Source organism: Oncorhynchus mykiss, chromosome 2 (assembly GCF_057628025.1).
Source record: "Oncorhynchus mykiss isolate SJ-2025 chromosome 2, ASM5762802v1, whole genome shotgun sequence".
NCBI classification, from domain to species: domain Eukaryota; kingdom Metazoa; phylum Chordata; class Actinopteri; order Salmoniformes; family Salmonidae; genus Oncorhynchus; species Oncorhynchus mykiss.
In genome coordinates this window covers 84,073,828-84,095,795 of record NC_143023.1, presented here as the reverse complement: position 1 = coordinate 84,095,795, position 21,968 = coordinate 84,073,828, and the positions used below count along the sequence as shown (strand labels likewise).

General features: G+C 40.9%; 2 protein-coding genes across 55 annotated transcripts in view; one reads left to right on the top strand and one right to left on the bottom strand.

The window, feature by feature from the left end:
* Positions 1-8,694, bottom strand: part of LOC110497999 (homeodomain-interacting protein kinase 2) — a 124,391-nt gene extending 115,697 nt beyond the window's left edge. For 37 of the 50 annotated variants that reach the window (XM_090209993.1, XM_036957222.2, XM_090210122.1 and 34 more), the window contains exon 1: positions 7,616-8,000. In XM_090209993.1, the coding sequence (XP_090066119.1) occupies positions 7,616-7,634 (19 nt within the window). In that variant the 5' untranslated portion in view covers positions 7,635-8,000. Of the gene's footprint in view, positions 1-7,615 lie in introns of all 50 variants that reach the window. The other 13 variants (XM_090209977.1, XM_090210010.1, XM_036957209.2 and 10 more) reach the window with 2 other exon arrangements.
* A 1,540-nt stretch (positions 8,695-10,234) lies between these two features.
* LOC110497983 (thromboxane-A synthase) overlaps positions 10,235-21,968 on the top strand; it is a 144,179-nt gene continuing 132,445 nt past the window's right edge. For 2 of the 5 annotated variants that reach the window (XR_016488742.1, XM_021574496.3), the window contains exons 1-2: positions 10,235-10,415; positions 19,185-19,327. Coding sequence is in view for 3 of the 5 variants with exons in the window: in XM_021574496.3 (XP_021430171.1) it covers positions 19,233-19,327 (95 nt within the window). In the remaining 2 variants the exon portion in view is untranslated. Of the gene's footprint in view, positions 10,430-16,574; positions 16,711-19,184; positions 19,328-21,968 lie in introns of those variants that run through there. The other 3 variants (XM_021574487.3, XR_016488743.1, XM_021574506.3) reach the window with 3 other exon arrangements.

Below are 21,968 nucleotides of genomic sequence, written 5' to 3'. Positions count from 1 at the left end.
CTTTTTCGGGCAGCTATGACAGTGACATAAACATGAGGCAATTATAGTTTTAAAATGCCCTAAAGAGATAATAATGGTATTAAATTAGATATGGGAAAATATCTGAACTATGGCCTGGGGGACATTCTTTTATTTAGCATTTTCTTTTCACATGTCAGCACAATTGGAGGCACGAGAAGCCAGTTAAATCAGTGATCTGCTATCAGTGTTCTCTCTACCCTCCATCTCGCCATCAAAGCCAGTAACATCTGAGTCTTTGAGGGTATTGTTGACCACACACACATCAGTGATAGACTGAGCAACACCAACTAGGTGGGTAGTCAGTGATCCAGCAGAAACGAAAGAGCAGAAAAAGTTAATAGAAGAGAAATGGAAAAAATAGAGAGAGAAAAAGAGAAAGGATTAAAGATAGAGGACAGGAGGTAGAGAGGTAAGAGACAGAGCTGAACAGAAAAATGTGTGATGTTCATTTCCATGCCTGTTGATTGCTTGCCTGGCTCAGTATCTATCTCTCTCTCTCTCTATCTCTATCTCTCTCTCTCTCTCTCTCTCTGTATGTCCCTTCTCTCCCCAGTCCTCCGTACTGTGAGTGGTGTCTGTCCCTTCTCTCTCCCCTTGGCTCCCAGCAGAAGTGGGGCAGACTGCACGTCTGGCCGTGTGAAGTCTTTTGGTTATCAGCCAAGCGTGTCGCTGTACCTGCAGCCATCTGTGAAGGGGCCGCCTGCCCTCCGCCAGCCAGCCAGCCGATGTTCCACTTCTCTTGTGACAGAAATGGGGATGGCCCATACTCTCTCACTCCCTCACTGTCTCACTCTACACGGTGGACTCCCTCTCTCTCTCTGTTGTGTTGGTAAGGCCAGAGTATTATGGGTCTGCATGAGACCACTCTCTAGTCTTGCTGCAGCTCTGCCCATCTGCTTTTCCACTCCTCACTTCATCACATGCATAATGCATCTCAGATTCTCTCAAGTCTCTCTCTCAGTTTCTCTCAGGTTCTCTCTTAGTCTCTCTTTCTCTGTCTCTCTCAGTTTCTCTCTCAGTCTCTCAGTTTCTCTCTCAGTTTCTATCTCAGTTTCTCAGTTTCTCTCTCAGTTTCTCTTTCAGTTTCTATCTCAGTTTCTCTCTGTTTCTCTTTCAGTTTCTCAGTTTATCTCTGTCTCTCTCTCAGTTTCTCTCTGTCTCTCAGTCTCTCTCTCAGTTTCTCTCTCAGTTTCTCTCTCAGTTTCTCTCTGTTTCTCTCTCAGTTTCTCTCTCAGTCTCTCTCTCAGTTTCTCTCTGTCTCTCTCTCAGTTTCTCTCTCAGTCTTTCTCTCAGTTTCTCTATGTCTCTCTCTCTCAGTCTCTCTCTCAGTTTCTCTCTCAGTCTTTCTCTCAGTTTCTCTCTCAGTCTCTCTCTCAGTTTCTCTATGTCTCTCTCTCTCAGTCTCTCAAGTGGAGGAAAGAATGCAGAGAACATGAAAACCTTGATTAAAAATATATTTTTCACTTTCAAGAGCTCCATAGAAAGGAAGAAATAAGGGTGAGCAACTGGGCAGTTTTAAAATGAGCTGAATGTTCCCTCTTTGAAGTTACTGTATCCGACCGTGCTATGTCAATCATTTAGATACAGTAGACTGCAGTCTATAAATAATGTTGGAGACTATATTGGACAGTAATGTGTAATGTGACATGTCATGTTGAAAGCCTAGATGACCTGGTCTGTGATAAAGGCCCAGTCTGTTGTTCTTCGAGAGAGTGCCATGCCAAATAGACTGGGTGGGAGGATATTATCCAAAACAATAGGATTAAGGGCATGGATAATGTCCACCACCGCCAAACAGGCTGGTATGGAGGTGGGCTGGGCTGGGACAATAGAGGAGAGAGGGGTGGGAGAAATGATTACGAGAGCACAAAAGCTGTCGCTACAGTATCCCCCACACCCTCCTAAACACATCCCCCCAGAACTGCCAAACTACCCATCAGACGGTGTTGCATTGGTGTCACATGGGTAGAATCTGAGCTGACCATGGCTTCTCATCTCACAAACAAACAGAGGGGTATTTGGGGGTGGGGGGTGGGGAGAGAAGGGAGGGGCCATGGAGGAGGGCTGCTGGCATCTGGCCTGAGGGAAAAGACACACATACAGAAAGATTGCCACCTCAAAATTCTGCCCTACTGCACAGGAGTCATGGGAAAAGCAAAGAATTTGCTGTGTCAAATTAATACCATATCATATCCATGACAGAGACTATAGACTCTACTCTCTCACTACATGGGGAAGTCAAAATGAAAAGGGGCCTTTATGAACTAGCAATTGCTACTATACAATTAACAAATACAACTTCACAACAGCTCCTATTCTGTTCCATTTACTCTATCCAGGAACATTTAAGATGGAAGACATAGCATGCAGAAACCCTCTGGACTTAAGTACAAACATCCAGATAGAGCTGCATGAACCTCGCAGGACATGCTTGTCAGAGTCAGAGCCACAGGCAGATGTTCTACACAAGCTGACAGCAAACACAGATCAACAACAGAGAAAGCTGCCTGCTGGAAAAAGGCCTTCACACATGCATGACACTGCACGGAAATGCCTTCTGTAAGCACTGAGCAGCAGATCCCCAGCCAAACACTCACTCCCTCTCAAAACACTAAGCATTGAGCAAGCTAGCAGAAACTCAAGATGACACGGTGTTCTCCAGTCCCAAGATCTGACTGAGAGTTAGAGAGGGCTGGGCAGTATACCGTATTTGATTCTATACTGGTATTGATACACAGACTGGTTTGGGTTTTTACTTTACCTTCTATAACAGTATTTGAATGTTTGGTTTGTTAAATGTGATACGCCGTGTGTAACGTCCATTTTTATAATTTATTCTGATACTTGATTCGATATCTTTCTGCTCTCTCTCCCTCCATGCTGCTTTCCACACAGACCTAGCCCCACCCCTGCCACTCAAGGAGTGTATTTGTTTTTGCTTGTCCAAGAGACACTTGTGTTCAGTCTGCATGGTCAATTTTATTGATTTATTTATTTATAATTAAAAAAATGGCTACATAAATTAAGGTTACATTTTTTTTTTTAAATACAAAATTAAAATATGGTCAATGCAGCACATGCAACAATGTTGATGACAAAGATGCTGTTTACACTTTGCGTTTAATATAAATCCACAAGCGTTCTATAAATACACTATTAATTTGTGTTTCTTACATCTGCAAACAGCAAGTTTGTATTTTCTTAGCAAGTTGTGGCTAAATCGTGTTACCCGCTAATGCTAATCGCTAGTTAGCTGGCTAGCTAGCTAATAAATATACTGAGTCAGAGCAAACGTAGCTAGCTATACAGCCTGATACCAGTGGTGGTGTAGGCCTAAATCAGCATGTTGTTTGTGCAACAGTATCCTCTCAACCAAAGAGGATTAGGCAACGCATGAATATGTTAGCTACATGAAATAGCTAAGAGAAAACCTTTAATGTAGGCAAAAATTATAGGGTCCCCTAGAAACACTGGTTCGTACACTGTCACAATAACTCCTCCCTAGCATTTGAATTTGTTGTCATTTCAAACAACATATCCAAAGGGCCCACTATTATATTGTAACTATACAATTATAGAAAGCATTCTATTTCCATGATTCCAACAGTTCACCTAAGTGTTCTGATCTAAATTGTTAAAAGTCAAATTGCAATTCCAACATTTGGTTAAAAAGAATGCCGAGATGTTTTGCCAATGTAGGGCAGCCCTAGATGGTAGTGGGGAAATGATCTCAAATGAGTGCAGGAAATGCAGAAATTGATGACAATAAAGACATTTATTTTTGATTGAAGTTTAATTGAACAGTACAATTCAATCAGAATGAAGAAAGACTCATTGAAATATTGAGAATATATGTGTTGCCACCCTAGGATCACACACTACTCATAAAGCAATTTAGAAATGGTATTGAGGTGTTTGCTCTGTCCCTGTACTATAGATTGCCCTTTAACCTCTGTAGCCTTCTGCCTGGTGTGTTTAACTTGTCTAAAGTATGGTATCTTTAAAGCTATTTTTTTATTTATTTGTATTTTTATTTGTATTTTTTTCTAGTTGAGTATATTATTAATATTGCTTTGTCTTGTCTGTGTGTGTGTGTATATGTTCAAAACTTTAAAAAAAAAGAAAAAAAAGAAATGGTATTATTATAAAACATAAAATACCGTAACATACGGTCAACATTTTGAAAAGTACTGTGATATGATTCAGTATTTTGGCCATATCGACCTGCCCTAGAGTGAATGGGCCTTGCAGCCTTGAATGTTGTCAGTTCTGAAATGTTCAGGAATCAAGACATTATGCATACTACAACCAATTAAAGATAATTGCTCTTCTTTCTGATCTAGCCTCTCTGTCCACATAACAAAGTTGTTGCAGAAAATGTGCTGACAGAATAGAATAGAGCCTGTAGAAATAGGCTACACACAGTAACATTACAGTCTAACTGTGTATTGCCTGCAAATGCTCTGTTCAGCCTGGCCTCCAACCTGTCATTTCAGGTCTGTCAGAACTCAACCTGCACCCATCTGTTCCTCACCAAACCAAACCGCCAGAGCAGCACACCTGTGAACCATTTCACCAGACAGACACATCAGCGCACTCACATATCCCTCCCGCTTCAACAGGGCTTACACACAGTCACTGCCTGCTCTCACAGTTCCTAGTACCACCTTTCCCTGGCTTAGCTTATTCTATGAAACACTTTCACAAATTAATACCACCAAGAGTGAACACTAGATTTTTATTTATTTTCAGATAGACTACTTTGAATAATGCAAAGGGGATGCTTGAAATGTTCTGCAGATTTGAATAACCTTTATAATGTACTGTATGATAAAAATAGTATTTTGTCTGTAATGTCTTTTTCATTATGTGTCGGACCTAAGAAAGACTAGCTGTCGCCATTGGCATCGGCTAATAGGGATCCTAATCAAATAAAAAAAAGACAAATCTGCAAGCTAAAGTATAAGCATGAGATAGGCCTAAACTCTTGCAACAGGCTATTTATGTATTGACACAACAGGGAAAGCCATGATCACTATCCAAACTATGTCCAGATCTGCTGATGACAGTGAGCAAAACTATCAAAACTCTCTACTCTACATTTCAACATAATAGCCAGGAAGCTCAGCTCTAACTTAGTCAAGGGGTAGCTTGGCCCCAGATTCCTGGGTTTTTCCTGCAATTCTAATCAAAGTTGAAACCATGCGACCTTGGAATGGAAGCTGGGGTCACGGCCCTATGAGGAAGATATCAATCAGCCAGCTCCCAACAACAGCTGAGTGTGAGGGCAGAGGAGTGAGAGCTGAGAGGACAGACTCAGCCTTTCTCTTTCTCTGTCACTTTCTCTCGTTCTCTCTCTTTCTTTCTCTGTCTCTCTCTCTCTCTTTCTCTGTCTCTTTCTCTGTCTCTTTATCTGTCTCTCTCTCTGTCTCTCTTTCTCTGTCTCTCTCTCTCTCTCGCTCTCTGTCTCTCGCTCTCTCTGTCTCTTTCTCTCTGTCTCTGTCTCTTTATCTCTGTCTCTTTCTCTCTGTCTCTTTCTCTCTGTCTCTTTCACTCTTTCTGATTCTCTCTGTCTCTTTCTCTGTCACTTTTTCTGCCCTCTGACATATAGCAATAAGGGTACTCACCCCATAGAAGACAGACAGTGGTCCCTAAATCTCTCCCTCCCTCTCTCCTTCCTTCTTTCCCTCCATACGTCTCTCAGAGATCCACAGAGCATTCAAACACACATCAGCACATAATGCCTGTGTAGATGGAGAACAGATCAATGGTACTAAATTGATCTTGAGAAAAAACTAGGGGGTTGCACAGTGCATTTAAAGATACAAACACAATGATTAGGGAGGGAGACAGGGGTCATTGGTTATCACCGTTTTCCACCAGTGGATGTGGCCATTTCCATGGCTGCTCCTGGCTGCTGATCCACATAGCAAGCAATAACAGAGAATGTAGGCAATTAATTTGTCTCCTTTCTTGCCGTGGTGAAAGGCAAGCCAGGGAACGCCATTTCAACTAATTACCTTGCACAGTGGATTCTTATTTAAACTCTAATGTTCATGTTAATGCAAGCCTCTTTGGCAGTTGAGTTGAACATGCATAGCTCTCTAGCCAGTCTGCATGTAATCGATCTGTCTGGATTGACTAAAAGGATATGTCCATGCATGTAGCTTAGGTTTCACAAATATAGATATTAATACTGTACTCTTCAATTGGTTTTAATTTCCTACTTAATAATCTGTCAGTTGTACCTCTTACTAAAGCTTCAGCTATATGATTCATCAGGATATAGGCCTAAATTGGAATGAAATGCTTCCAAATTACTAGGCCTACACAATTTGTTTGGGCACAACTTAGACCTACAATAACATTCACACAAATAAAGATAAATCCAAACTAAATCAAAAATCCAAACTAAATGTGATTGTATATGTAGTTGCTGGTTTGTTACTAAGGGTTGTGTTCCAAGTTTTACCAGTAGAGGGAGCACGGACTAATAGTAAAATAATACTCACGCAAATGACCATTATAAAAACATCAATTTTCACATTACACCATTCAATTTCCATGAGTTGTCCAGAAAAATAAATGAATGCTTCCTTTTTTCTGGTTAATGACAAGAATATATGTCAAGAAAACTGCAGTGCACTTCTAAAGAGCATGGATGGTTATTGTGCAGTAGCCTGTAATAGGAAAAGATTATGGATATTATTAGATGACCAAATAGCATTTGTCCTGGTAGTCATCACAACATTGAGGTACAATATACAAAATTAAAATTGGACTATATATAACCTGGCTCTATCTACGCTGCCTTATTCCAAGAAATAAGGCTCTTTACCATGTGAGACATAGTAAAAGAACAGAACAGAATAGAAGAAGACTGTAGCACTCTTAAACTACTCTTGTCTTCATTAGGGCAGAGCATTTTTCACAATTCTCTCAATGGGATTAGTCACAGACGTAATGCAGCAACAAAGCATGTCTTTGCTTTGATTGAATATTTAATTAATCTTTGCACCAAAAAAATAAACGTCATGAGCACTAAACATTTAACCACAAATTGAGAATTGAGGTTTTAAATTTAGACAAATGAGGCTAAATTAGCTTTCCAGTTGCGTGACTATTTTCTGAACTGCGATGTTCTTCCTTCTCGCCCTTTCTTTCGCCTCTGTATGGAGTAATGGTCTAATTTCAACAGCAAGATTATTCGTAATCAAATGCAACAACTTTCAAATGATGATTTTGAAATGTATTTGTAGCCGACTTGATTCAAATCGTGGGATATCGCATGGGAAACATTAATTATGACGGCTAGGGATACAGACTGTAGCCTACATAATGATTCGACCATAGATTTCACACTATATATTTGCATCCAGAGCTATTATGTCAATCGGACACATAAAGAAACCAATACGGAGCAAAACTAAACAATAAACTGAAAATGCATCATTGTATCAGTTTGTGATACAAAGATGCGATAGGGTGCATGACAGTTTTACCTCTTATCTCTCTCTTGTAAACAACCTAAGTCGCGAATATTATTTTATACAAGACTGGTTGAACTCAAACTTCAGCTGTAAACATATCTTACCTTCGTACACAGGGGCCATCGGTGCAAGGACTTCTGTTATTCATGGCAGAAAATAAAGCAAGATATCTGTTCAGAACTCAATAAAAATCTGCCATCTTGAGCCACTGACAGAGTCTCTGTCTCCTGCATTACTAGCCCAGTTTATTAGTGAGAAAACATGTCTAAAATCCCATCCAGGGTTCCAAATTCGTGCTCAGTCCACGGGAAAATTATAAAGGAAGATTTCTGCAACACAACCCCGCGGATTGTGAATTGTTTTTAGCTCAAATGTTGAGCCAAATTGCAGGTTGACTTGAGCTAGAGTATAACATGACTGTAGAGACCCTGCAAAAGTTGCAATGAGAACAGCGGAGCGAGTTTGGTGTAGTATAGTCAATTGACTATCGAATCGGTCGTAGTCAGAGCAAGGTAAAAAAATTTTTTTTTTAAATGCATCTATTTGGGGCCCCATTAGTTTCGTTTTAATAACAGTTGCGTGTCGTGTAACTTTGTAATCGTTCATCTAAAATGTTTAATGTAAATTGATATTGTGAGAAAAACCTTAGGCATACATATATATTTAATCTAAAATAACAGTGGGCTATAGGTCATGTATGCATGTGGATGGAGTAGCCTTAATTACTGTAGTTAGGCCTATACTGTTTCCCAATAAAGATAAAAACCTAATACACTTTTTACGAATGTTATTAAAAATCCTTGCCTACTGTGCAAAATGATTTGTTAGACCTCACACGTCTAATTAATGTTATACATTTAAGCAACATTAAAAAATAGGGTATATAGGCTCATTGCAATTATTAATTAAGCTGTAATTAAGCTATAATTCACTTCTCCAGCTTGGCATCCTTATATTAAAAATAACAGTCTAACACAAATAATATCAGGTGCGTAGTAACCTAACAATTGAACCACTAGTATTAGCAAAATATCTACAGGAACAAATGCAAATGTCACATGTCATGAACTATTACGCATGAATAAGCAGTCCAACCTCACATTCAATTCGTTTGAATAAGTTAACAAAGTATCTCTGGGTCTTGTTTTAGAACTGCGCATTTAACATTGTGTTGAATGATTCTGTGGGCCATTCGTCGTGCCTGTGTCAAGCACTCATCATACAGTATGACGACATTAGATTTGCACAGAATTAACTCGAGCCAAAGATCATGGATATACTGACAAGATACCTGTCTCTCCGCTCTAATAATGGGAGTCGTTGTCCACAAAGTGGTATGGTGGGCTTCCTCCCACCTATCCTTTCTTTGGATTGGTGGATACATCTTATTATTGTACTTTTTATATATATTCGATTAGGGTTGTTGACGTCAACCGCCTGTACGCAATGGAGAGAAATCCAACGCTCCTAGCCTCATAATATGAACATGCATAGCCATCTCAAGACAATATAAAGTGTTTTTTCAAAGTTACCGGGATATCACGTGTCCTACTTATATCAGTACACTCATAAAAATGTAAGCATTACGAAACTTATTTTCGATCAAATAAACCTCACGTAGAAAATAATACATTATTTTTTGTTGTTGACCAAATTCGACACTCTCGCGTTGATCTCCATACAACAATCTATTGCTTGTTGTGCGAAACAACGAAAATACGCAACCTGCTGGGGGGGAGACAGATTTTCCGCCGAGTTGGGCCTCTCTCTTCCTCTTCCTCTTCCTCTCTGCAAGTGTTGAACCCGATTACAGGTTAACACAGTAATCTGCCATTTACCAGCAACGTTAAAATTCAACTTCTGCACTATTTTCCCCAGTCACACCCCGGTGGCACATTTTATATTTTCTTAAAGAGAAAAGGGGCGTCAGTTTTTTTGCGCACTCTTCCCCTGTTGATAATAAAATAACAATATATAGGCTATAGAACCATCACTAAAATAATACATTCAGCAGGCTATTATAGATATTTTGAATGCATGAGTCTAAAACACATTGTGGATGAATGGATAGATGAATGCATGACATAATATGTGTGATATAACTGGATAACATTAATTATATTGCATGAAATAGAAATAATTATGTTATTAGTCTACTATTTATTGTAAGCCTACTTCTGAGACCTTTATGCCATGTTGCTGTATAGGTCTGTGGTGCCAGTGAAATAACATCAAGAACATAATTTGTTTGTAATACTTTCCAATCTGGACTCTAAAGTCAGTGCACTGTCAACTTTACATGCACCTCGTTTGACATTCTCATCATCCTCTCCCCACAGCAACTTCTGCAGCAGATCAAATCTGATCTGAGTCACGCATACCATTGCATCCATCATCTGGAATCCTAAAACATAAAACAAAAACAATTAGAACAGAGTTTGTTCTCCATAAAGTCAGCCATAGGACCACCTAACCTAATGATATAAAATAAAGCGTTTTCTAATTTGGGGCCACAGTTAACTACGCTACAAACCGTATACATGACTGTAAATGTGCTTGTTATACATAGCCTAGTCAAGTGCATACGCAATAGGCTAATCTGATTTATGAAATTGACTTTATCTATATAGGCCTATTATGTTGATCAATTTGTCAGCAAAGCAATGCCTTTCAATTTGACAACATATTGTTTTCCTTTACACTATTTTATTTTCTAAATGTAGGTGTTAGCCAGAGTATATCTGAACAGCTGCTTCTGCTTGAGCAAAAGACATTCAACGACCAGGAGAAAAAACCACGCACAGATGTAGTCCTTCTAGAGAACTACAGTACGTATTCATCTCTTCCGTGTCAACAACAAGAAGTCAGCCAACTATATATACTCTACAATCAAGTAATATCGAGGTAAGAATTAAAAGGTAAATATATACATTAACTCTATGTAATTGTGTTCACTCTATAGTTACTGGAAGCTGCGAGTGACTGCCGTAAATGTGTCAAAATGTATCAGTTGTGATCACGTGCAACCTTCAGCGACATAATGCAACATTGTAGCATTATCAAACACCAGTCTTACAATGTCAATTTAAGCATATTAAACGGTCATACATTTTGGCATGGGTTATTTGATAGCTATTCCCATAATTGTTTAACTCAAATCCCATGATCAGTCGAATTAGGCTATGTTATGTGACAGCAACTCAATTCAATGTAGCCATCACTCCTAGACTGGTGTTGTCGGTATTAGGTTGTTAAGTAATATTTATCATTATCTGTCAACAACATTGCTGGGACTGGACACAATCTTTAACATACATTCAATCATTGTTGAATGAAAGGAAACTGGCAAAATACTATTTCAAATTGGACTAGAAAATATAATACAGTTCTATTAAGCTATACCTCATTAGACAAAAACTGTAGGCTATCTGTACAAAGTTAATGGCCCATAAATGTAATAATCTTATTCAGTAATTGTCCCATTTTTCCTAAATAATTATATTAGTAATTAATTGTAGTATCCATAATTATATAAGCCATAACAGTAGTAAGGACTTTTTGATTGAGGTTACCTTAATTTATGTCTGAAATGCGTCTAGGCAAGTACATGATCAAACTGGATTCTGAATTCCTATAGAAGTCTAGTCAGAATAGTTAATTTCACAAGCATGTTGTACTCTTTTGGAAATTATGGCAGAATGCATCAACACAGAGCTTGTACAGAATATTCTGGATTTCTTTCTATAGTGACTTGAATTAATACATAGACCCAGACCTACATGATCCTCAACTATGTCAAGGTTAACATATTGTGTTAAATATCTGCTGAATACTGAATGTTTCTCACAGTCACAGAAGAAGCATGGACTTTGATGTTCAATATATAGGCTGATTGATTTTAAAAGGCAACTCAACCACTTTTCGACCCGATTTTCATCGGTTTGAAATACCAGTGTCTACATATGTGAAAACTGTGCATTTCTACATTTTGAAGAAAAAAATCGAAAGTTAAAAAGTTCTACCCAAAGACATCATCAAAAGTAAAAACTTTTTGAAAACAGAGATTTTCAAACACTATGAGATTTACGGTTACATGGGGAGTGAGAAAATACCCTCCTCTGGCTAGAAACTCGTTGCAGGTTTTGAAAATCACTGTTTTTCTTACTTTTAATCTTACCTTGTGATGTCACAGACATGCATTTTTTATTTTTTCAACCTCAGATCATAGACATTTGGTGCTGGAGATAATGAATATGACGTTGAAAAGTGGCGGAATTGCTCTTTAATAGAGATATAAAGGCAGATGAAAAGACTAGCATGTTCAAATGGGTCATTTTTTGAAAGATCTTATTAGTCATATTTAAGAAGTGACCTGCTGACTATCTGGATGACTCCCAAAAGGCACCCGATATATTCCCTATATAGTGCACTACTTTTGACCAGGGCCCATTGGGCTCTGTTCAAAAGTCATGTGCTATGTAGGAAATGGGCCCTGGTCAAAGTAGTGCACTATATTGGGAACAGGTTGCCATTTGAGACACACCCTATCTGTTGTGCTACATGTCTGGGGTAAGGATAGGGATAGGGAGAGAAGGGATACGGAGAGGAGGGAGAGGTAGAGGTGGGGGAGCCAGCTGTAGTGCAGAGAGAGAGGCTGTTTTCACACTCATTATTATGTGTCAGTGGAAAAACATCTCACCCCATGTAATATAATGAAATAGCCTATACAGTGCTGAATCAGCCTAAATGTGTTGTTGTCCTGCTGTTATCTCCCTCCGCTGTGCTGCATGTTGTGTATAATTGTCTCAGTAATGATCCTCTATGCTCTAGTGTATAAATATAAGGTAGATTACAACTGCATGCACTGTAAATATAAAATAGAAACATACGCTCCTCTGTTTATTATTTTATGATTAAGCTTATCAATGTGTTCTAAAGCCAATAACCTGAGAAAATTGATTTTGAAATGTTGTTTAATTTTTGCATGGTTAAACCAGACTGAATGTAGTTACAGTCTACACTTGACACTTACAGTACATTCAACTTCTGCTATCAGAATGCAAAGCTATCAGAATGCAAAGTTGCTTTGTGGTTTGATTGTGTTCAGATCTGTCTGACGACTTCAGGATGTGGTCAGGGATGCATTGTGTGAGGATTTCTCCTTAATCTGGATGCAATCAGCACATACAATGGGCGAAAGCATATACAATGGGCAACATCATCAGCATTCCTCCCACAAGTCTCCAGAAAACGTGTGTTTTGGGACAGAGAGGCAACTTTTCATTATAATGTTGGAGGAAATACACGTTCCTAGCATGTGAACGTCTTTGCGGACCTCCTAAATGCTGGCCAGCTAGCTAATATTCAGAAACAAATATTTTTTGTTTGGCTAGAGTTATGCTAACCCGTTTGTAATCCCTTTAGCGTTGCTTGCTAGCTTTCTGGCTAGCTACAGAGGTGCACTAACTAGTTAGCTACAGTAGTTAGCTACTGCCATCAGTTGTTGTTGTGTTATTGTCATATGTTGCCTATTCCACCATTTGTAGAATGCATACTGTCATTTGAATATAGCGTAGGTAAAAGGAATCCGGACACACTGCAGACACAGTCGATACATTTAAATGTATACTACCGTTCAAATGTTTGGGGTCACTTTTTGAAAGAAAAGCACATTTTTTTCCATTAAAATAACATAAAATTGATCAGAAATACAGTGTAGACATGGTTAATGTTGTAAATGACTATTGTAGCTGGAAATGGCAGATTTTTTGGGGAATATCTACAAAGGTGTACAGAGGCCCATGATCAGCAACTCCTGTGTTCCAATAGCATGTTATGTTAGCTAATCCAACTTTATCACTTTAAAAGGCTAATTGATCATTAGAAAAACCTTTTGCAGTTATGTTAGTACAGCTGAAAACTGTTGTGCTAGTTAAAGAAGCAATACAACTAGCCTTCTTTAGACTAGTTGAGTATCTGGAGCATCAGCATTTGTGGGTTCGATTACAGGCTCAAAATGGCCAGAATGAAGAACTTTCTTCTGAAACTCGTCAGTCTATTCTTGTTCTGAGAAATGAAGGCTATTCCATGCGAGAAATTGCCAAGAAACAGAATATCTCCTACAACTCGGTCTACTACTCCCTTCACAGATCAGAGCAAACTGGCTCTAACCAGAGGAAAGAGGAGTGGGAGGCCTCGGTGCACAACTGAGCAAGAGGAGAAGTGCATTAGTGTCTAGTTTGAGAAATAGATGCCTCATAAGTCCTCAACTGGCAGCATTAAATAGTACCCGCAAAACACCAGTCTCAACGTCAACAGTGAAGAGGCGACTCCGGGATGCTGGCGTTTTGTTGGTGTTTTGTTGATGTTCTGGTTTATGGTAGGAAGATTTTAATTAATACTGAACAAAAATATAAACGCAACATGTGAAGTGTTGGTCACATGTTTCATGAGCTGAAATAAAAGACCCCAGAATTGTTCCATACGGAAAAAAACAACGTATTTTTCTCAAATTGTGTGGACATCCCTGTTAGTGAGCATTTCTCCTTTGCCAAGATAATCCATCCACATGACAGGTGTGGCATATCAAGAAGCTGATTAAACAGCATTACACAGGTGCACTTTGTGCTGGGGACAATAAAAGGCCACTCTAAAATGTGCCAGCTAACTTTGATTAACTTTGATTAACAGCCAAAAATAACAATTGATTTTATGGTTCATTAAGAATGCTATTTCTTAGATATATGTTTTTGGTTGTTATGAAAAATCCATGCAGTATTTTTCTGGATTAATATACAAGATAATATGAAATACACTTGTGTGAAAATGTCCTTGTGGTTTCTGTTGGTATGCAGGGTGGTGATGTTCCTGCATATGAAAAGAAAGTGGGTTACTGTGAAGCAACCTATTTTAGCTGTAAACACAGTTAGATTGATCTGACAATGATTTTTCTACTCATCAGCTGTTTTGAGTTATGAGCCATACACAGCTCAAGCATAACCAAATACACAGTAAAGGCACAGATAAGCAATCAATGCTAAAACATAGCATATTCATTTCCAGAAACACAGAACACTGGCATTCTATGTGCGCAGTCTCTGTCTATTGACATGTACATGCTTTTCCAGAGTGTACTGTTCTTTTTTCTCAAAATTTAATTTTTGTGTTGCCCAATGTCCTGTCTGTACCACACATTGAGGGTGACTGAGTGTGCTTGTACTGAGTGTGACTCAGTGTGTGATCATCTGGCCTGTATGTTCCTCTCAGAGGGTTGGTCATTCAGTAACACATTGTTCCAGAGGAAAGGGCAGACAGGACAGAGGAGGCTCTCAGCCTCAGGGCTCTCTCTAAGCAGGGGAAGGGAAGGGTGAAGCGCTAGCAGGAGGTTTGGACAAAGCTTCTGCTGAAACAAATCATTGATGGAGAGGTGAATGTTACCGTAGAAACCACAAACCTGCAGAGATTGAGAGAGTTGAAGTAGGCCCAGAGCAATTAATATGTGCTTTTCTTATGTGGTGACACGTGCGTCAATCTACAGTAAGTAACATAATAACAAATACCCATCATAATCTGTCAGTTTAAACTAGAGATGTATGGAAGTAGTTTTGTGCCAGCAAAAATAAGGGGTTAAATAATTGTCCAAAAAAATATTTCATTAGCTTTCTTATATCTCCTAGATATAGGACAGACCATTCAAAACCTTCTTCCTTATATTTTGTCTTTTTTTGCCATTTATGAATGTGTTATTCAAGGTGTTTCTATGGGCTTTAGTGTAAAGGCCAAATACTTTTTTAAATCAAAATATGTTTTAAATATTATTTTGGGGATACCTCAAGGGTTCCTAAAATTCTACATCAAATAGCTAAATGATCCATGGTATGACCCTCTTTTTTTTTTCAACCCCTATTTCTCCCCAATTTCGTGGTATCCAATTGTTGTAGTAGCTACTATCTTGTCTCATTGCTACAACTCGGGAGAGACGAAGGCTGAATGTCATGCGTCCTCCGATACACAACCCAACCAGCCGTACTGCTTCTTAACACAGCGCGCCTCCAACCCGGAAGCCAGCCGCACCAATGTGTCGGAGGCTACACCGTGCACCTGGCAACCTTGGCTAGCGCGCACTGCGCCCGGCCCGCCACAGGAGTCGCTGGTGCGCGATGAGACAAGGAGATCCCTACCGACCAATCCCTCCCTAACCCGGACGACGCTAGGCCAATTGTGCGTCGCCCCACGGACCTCCCGGTCGCGGCCGGTTACGACAGAGCCTGGGCGCGAACCCAGGGACTCTGATGGCACAGCTGGCGCTGCAGTACAGCGCCCTTAACCACTGCGCCACCCGGGAGGCCGGTATGACCATCTTAAAACAATTCAATATGTTAGCTTAGTAGTATCCCACCCCAACGGCTTAGACTTTTAGAAGTTAACTGCCAGAAGGCAGGTAGGCAGGAGGTTCAGCAAAATAGTTGTTTTATTCACAAAATAAGGATAGCCTAGTGATAGCAGTTTAGGATAAGTGATGATTTATGTCAGCAAGGCATATGTAAAAATAACTTAAAAAACAAACAAAAGATTAGCAAAAACTTCTCAAGAAAGAATTGAACTGTATCAAAATTGCATTTGACCTAAGGAAATAGGTTTAGCCTGGCTGACGCGACCCACATTCCTCACAGCTCACCCACTGGGCAAAAACTGGTTTAAACAACAAATCATTCTATGTGATAACGTTGAATCAATATGGAAAACTGATTGAATTTGCAAAAAGTAATCAACATAAGGGAATGTAATTTTTTCACTCAACATTTAACCTAAATCCAATGACATGGTGACATGTTTTTGTTAACCAGATTTAAATCAAAACTAGACGTTGAACCGACGTCTGTGCCCAGTGGGCAGGGAGAGCTGTGACTACACTGGTCTGGAAAGTAGGCCGTTTGTTAATGTAATATTGTGTGTGGCTGTGTGTGGCTGTGCATGTGGGTGTTTGAGTGAGAAAGACACAAAGGAGAACCAATCAGTAAAAAAGCACTGCCCCCTTCATTATCGATGCATTGTGCCGACAACATCAAAGAGCCGTTCCAGACTCTAAAGTCAGGAGGACTTTGAGAGTTAGGTGTTATACAGCGTACCCACACACGGATAGGCTAAATATTACTCATCAGAGCTCCTCGCAGTCGAACACGACAACCAGCAAAGCCAGGTAGAAATGTTTATTTATTTTTATTTCACCTTTATTTAACCAGGTAGGCTAGTTGAGAACAAGTTCTCATTTGCAACTGCGACCTGGCCAAGATAAACGCATAGCAGTGTGAACAGACAACACAGAGTAAGGAGTAAACACAAGGAGTAAACAATTAACAAGTCAATAACACAGTAGAAAAAAAAGAGAGTCTATATACATTGTGTGCAAAAGGCATGAGGAGGTAGGCGAGTAATTACAATTTTGCAGATTAACACTGGAGTGATAAATGATCAGATGGTCATGTGCAGGTAGAGATACTGGTGTGCAAAAGAGCAGAAAAGTAAATAAATATAAACAGTATGGGGATGAGGTAGGTAAAATTGGGTGGGCTATTTACCGATAGACTATGTACAGCTGCAGCGACCGGTTAGCTGCTCAGATAGCAGATGTTTGAAGTTGGCGAGGGAGATAAAAGTCTCCAACTTCAGCGATTTTTGCAATTCGTTCCAGTCACAGGCAGCAGAGAACTGGAACGAAAGGCAGCCAAATGAGGTGTTGGCTTTAGGGATGATCAGTGAGATACACCTGCTGGAGCTACGGGTGGGTGTTGCCATCGTGACCAGTGAACTGAGATAAGGCGGAGCTTTACCTAGCATGGACTTGTAGATGACCTGGAGCCAATGGGTCTGGCGACGAATATGTAGCGAGGGCCAGCCGACTAGAGCATACAGGTCGCAGTGGTGGGTGGTATAAGGTGCTTTAGTAACAAAACGGATGGCACTGTGATAAACTGCATCCAGCTGGCTGAGTAGAGTGTTTGAAGCTATTTTGTAGATGACATCGCCAAAGTCGAGGATCGGTAGGATACTCAGTTTTACTAGGGTAAGTTTGGCGGCGTGAGTGAAGGAGGCTTTGTTGCGGAATAGAAAGCCGACTCTAGATTTGATTTTAGATTGGAGATGTTTGATATGAGTCTGGAAGGAGAGTTTACAGTCTAGCCAGACACCTAGGTACTTATAGATGTCCACATATTCTAGGTCGGAACCATCCAGGGTGGTGATGCTAGTCGGGCGTGCGGGTGCAGGCAGTGAACGGTTGAAAAGCATGCCTTTGGTTTTACTAGCGTTTAAGAGCAGTTGGAGGCCACGGAAGGAGTGTAGTATGGCATTGAAGCTCGTTTGGAGGTTAGATAGCACAGTGTCCAAGGACGGGCCGGAAGTATACAGAATGGTGTCGTCTGCGTAGAGGTGGATCAGGGAATCGCCCGCAGCAAGAGCAACATCATTGATATATACAGAGAAAAGAGTCGGCCCGAGAATTTAACCCTGTGGCACCCCCATAGAGACTGCCAGAGGACCGGACAGCATGCCCTCCGATTTGACACACTGAACTCTGTCTGCAAAGTAGTTGGTGAACCAGGCAAGGCAGTCATCAGAAAAACCGAGACTACTGAGTCTGCCGATAAGAATATGGTGATTGACAGAGTCGAAAGCCTTGGCAAGGTCGATGAAGACGGCTGCACAGTACTGTCTTTTATCGATGGCGGTTATGATATCGTTTAGTACCTTGATCGTGGCTGAGGTGCACCCGTGACCGGCTCGGAAACCAGATTGCACAGCGGAGAAGGTACGGTGGGATTCGAGATGGTCAGTGACCTGTTTGTTGACTTGGCTTTCGAAGACCTTAGATAGGCAGGGCAGGATGGATATAGGTCTGTAACAGTTTGGGTCCAGGGTGTCTCCCCCTTTGAAGAAGGGGATGACTGCGGCAGCTTTCCAATCCTTTCATTTTCCATTTGTTTTGTCTTGTCTTCCTGCACACCTGGTTTACATCTCCTACTAATTAACATGTGCATTTAACCTTCTGTTCCCTCCATGTCTGTGTGGGGTATTGTTTATTGTCAAGGTTGGTATGCTTCCGGCTGGTTTGCGCCGGGTTTTGTTTTATACCCGTGTTTGTGGCAGTCGGTACTTTGTACTTGGGTTTTGTAGTTTGTGCTGCCTCTCCTGTTCTTTGGGAATTTGTTTTGTGACGCGGTTGCATTCTGTGTTATGATTGTCTAAGTAAAGTGCTTTGTCCATTCATCTCTGCTCTCCTGCGCCTGACTTCCATGCACCAGCTACACCCACCATTGACAATAGGTGATATGTCATTAAACAAATAAACCAAAAACACTAAATGACAGTACAGGCACACGTCCGCGGTGGAAGCACCTTGTAAAGTATGCGAACATGCACGAATGGAGCTCTGAGAAGCGGGAACAAACACAAAGCAGGCCTAAGCATTCAAAATAAATGCACAAACTTACATAACCTAGCTAGATATAACTTTTAACCTAGAAGTCAACAGTTATTGTTTGTGTTTTACAAGCACCTTTCACCTGCATTCTGTTTATCTGTTCAACTCATGATCTTGACTATTTAAATGCTTTGACTTCTCATTGCTGCCCCATACATAGGCCTATTCACACACACCTTCTCTTCTCTCCATAGGAGCTCGTTGGCCGGTGGTAGTTTTGGCCTGAGTTGGTGATCGGCATCATGGAGGTGGTTATGAACATTCTCAAGACACCAGTGCCCAGTGGGGTGTCCATGACCCTGGGCCTGTTCATGATCTTCCTGGCTCTGCTGTACTGGTAACTCAATGTCTTCTGCCTCTAGTCTAGGTCAATAGAACAAATCCAAAACTCAGCATGTATTGTATACAGATGTGTCATGTGTGTCTGTTGGTACTGTATGTATTTTTCAGTCTAGTTGGGTTATATTTCCACTAATATGATCCCACTATGGAAAGGGCAGACTCTCACGAACACGATGGTGTTTTCTGTTTTCTACAAAACCCCACAAGTGTCACTGGACTCGTTTGAAGGTAAACCGGTACCGGTTTAAAAAATGAATGGATGTATGGAAATTGGGATAAATATGTATCAAACATATTTGTAAACATTTTTAAAACATAAACATTTGGGATACCTACAGGGGTCGTTAAATTCCAAACCAAATAGCGTAACAGTCCATGTTAGCTTAGTAGTTAGTTCACAGAAGCCGGCATATCACTGTGATTGTATGGTGTTCAGATGACACACACAAAAAGTCCTCAATTCAGGATGAGTGCTTAATCAGCATACACCAGTCAAAATAGAATGTGCTTACTCTCAACCCTCATCACATCTGACGAAAAGTGAGAAAACGACTTTGCAGAAGGAGCACGTTTAATTTTAGCCCCACATTAGCTAGGATTAGTAGTCGTTGAGTTCAGCCATGTGAGATTGCTGCCATACAAAGGAGTGAGATGGCCTGACAAGCATGGTCTTTCTCCTTGCAGAGCACGGAGACTGACTGAACACTGGTCACTGTGCAAATCAAAATCAAATTAATTACAAAGCCCTTCTCACATCAGCTGATATCTCAGTGCTGTACAGAAACCCAGCCTAAAACCCCAAACAGCAAGCAATGCAGAAGCACGGTGGCTAGAAAAAACTCCCTAGTAAGGCCAAAACCTAGGAAGAAACCTAGAGAGGAACGAGGTTATGAGGGGTGGCCAAACCTCTTCTGGCTGTGCCGGGTGGAGATTACAACAGAACATGGCCAAGATGTTCAAATGTTCATAAATGTCCAGCATGGTCAAATAATAATAATCACAGTAGTTGTCGAGGGTGCAGCAAGTCAGCACCTCAGGAGTAAATGTCAGTTGGCTTTTCATAGCCGATCATTAAGAGTATCTCTACCGCTCCTGCTTTTCAACTCTAGAGAGTTGAAAACAGCAGGTCTGGGACAGGTAGCACATCCGGTGAACAGGTCAGGGTTCCATAGCCGCAGGCAGAACAGTTGAAACTGGAGCAGCAGCACGGCCAGATGGACTGGGGACAGCAAGGAGTCATCATGCCAGATAGTCCTGAGGCATGGTCCTAGGGCTCAGGTCCTCCGAAAGACAGAAAGAGCGAATTAGAGAGAGCATACTTAAATTCACACAGGACACAGAATAAGACAGGATAAGTACTCCAGATATAACAAACTAACCCTAGCCCCCCGACACATAAACTACTGCAGCATAAATACTGGAGGCTGAGACAGGAGGGGTCAGGAGACACTGTGGCCCCATCCGATGATACCCCTGGACAGGGCCAAACAGGAAGGATATAATCCCACCCACTTTGCCAAAGCACAGCCCCCACACCACTAGAGGGATATCTTCAACCACCAACCTACCATCCTGAAACAAGGCCGAATATAGCCCACAAAGATCTCCACCACAGCACAACTCAAGGGGGGGCGCCAACCCAGACAGGAAGATCACGTCAGTGACTCAACCCACTCAAGTGACGCACCCCTCCTAGGGACGGCATGAAAGAGCACCAGTAAGCCAGTGACTCAGCCCCTGTAATAGGGTTAGAGGCAGAGAATCCCAGTGGAGTGAGGGGAACCGGCCACGCAGAGAGAGCAAGGGCGGTTCGTTGCTCCAGAGCCTTTCCGTTCACCTTCACACTCCTGGGCCAGACTACACTCAATCATATGACCCACTGAAGAGATGAGTCTTCAGTAAAGACTTAAAGGTTGAGACCGAGTCTGCGTCTCTCACATGGGTAGGAAGACCATTCCATAAAAATGGAGCTCTATAGGAGAAAGCCCTGCCTCCAGCTGTTTGCTTAGAAATTCTAGGGACAATTAGGAGGCCTGCGTCTTGTGACCATAGCGTACGTGTAGGTATGTACGGCAGGATCAAATCGGAAGGATAGGTAGGAGCAAGCCCATGTAATGCTTTGTGGGTTAGCAGTAAAACCTTGAAATCAGCCCTTGCCTTGACAGGAAGCCAGTGTAGGGAGGCTAGCACTGGAGTAATATGATCAAATGTTTTGGTTCTAGTCAGGATTCTAGCAGCCGTATTTAGCACTAACTGAAGTTTATTTAGTGCTTTATCCGGGTAGCCGGAAAGTAGAGCATTGCAGTAGTCTAAGCTAGAAGTGACAAAAGCATGGATACATTTTTCTGCATCATTTTTTGACAGAAAGTTTCAGATTTCTGCAATTTTATGTAGATGGAAAAAAGCTGTCCTTTAAACAGTCTTGATATGTTTGTCAAAAGAGAGATCAGGGTCCAGAGTAACGTTGAGGTCCTTCACAGTTTTATTTGAGACGACTGTACAACCATCAAGATTAATTGTCAGATTCAACAGAAGATCTATTTGTTTCTTGGGACCTAGAACAAGCATCTCTGTTTTGTCCGAATTTAAAAGTAGAAAGTTTGCAGCCATCCACTTCTTTATGTCTGAAACACAGG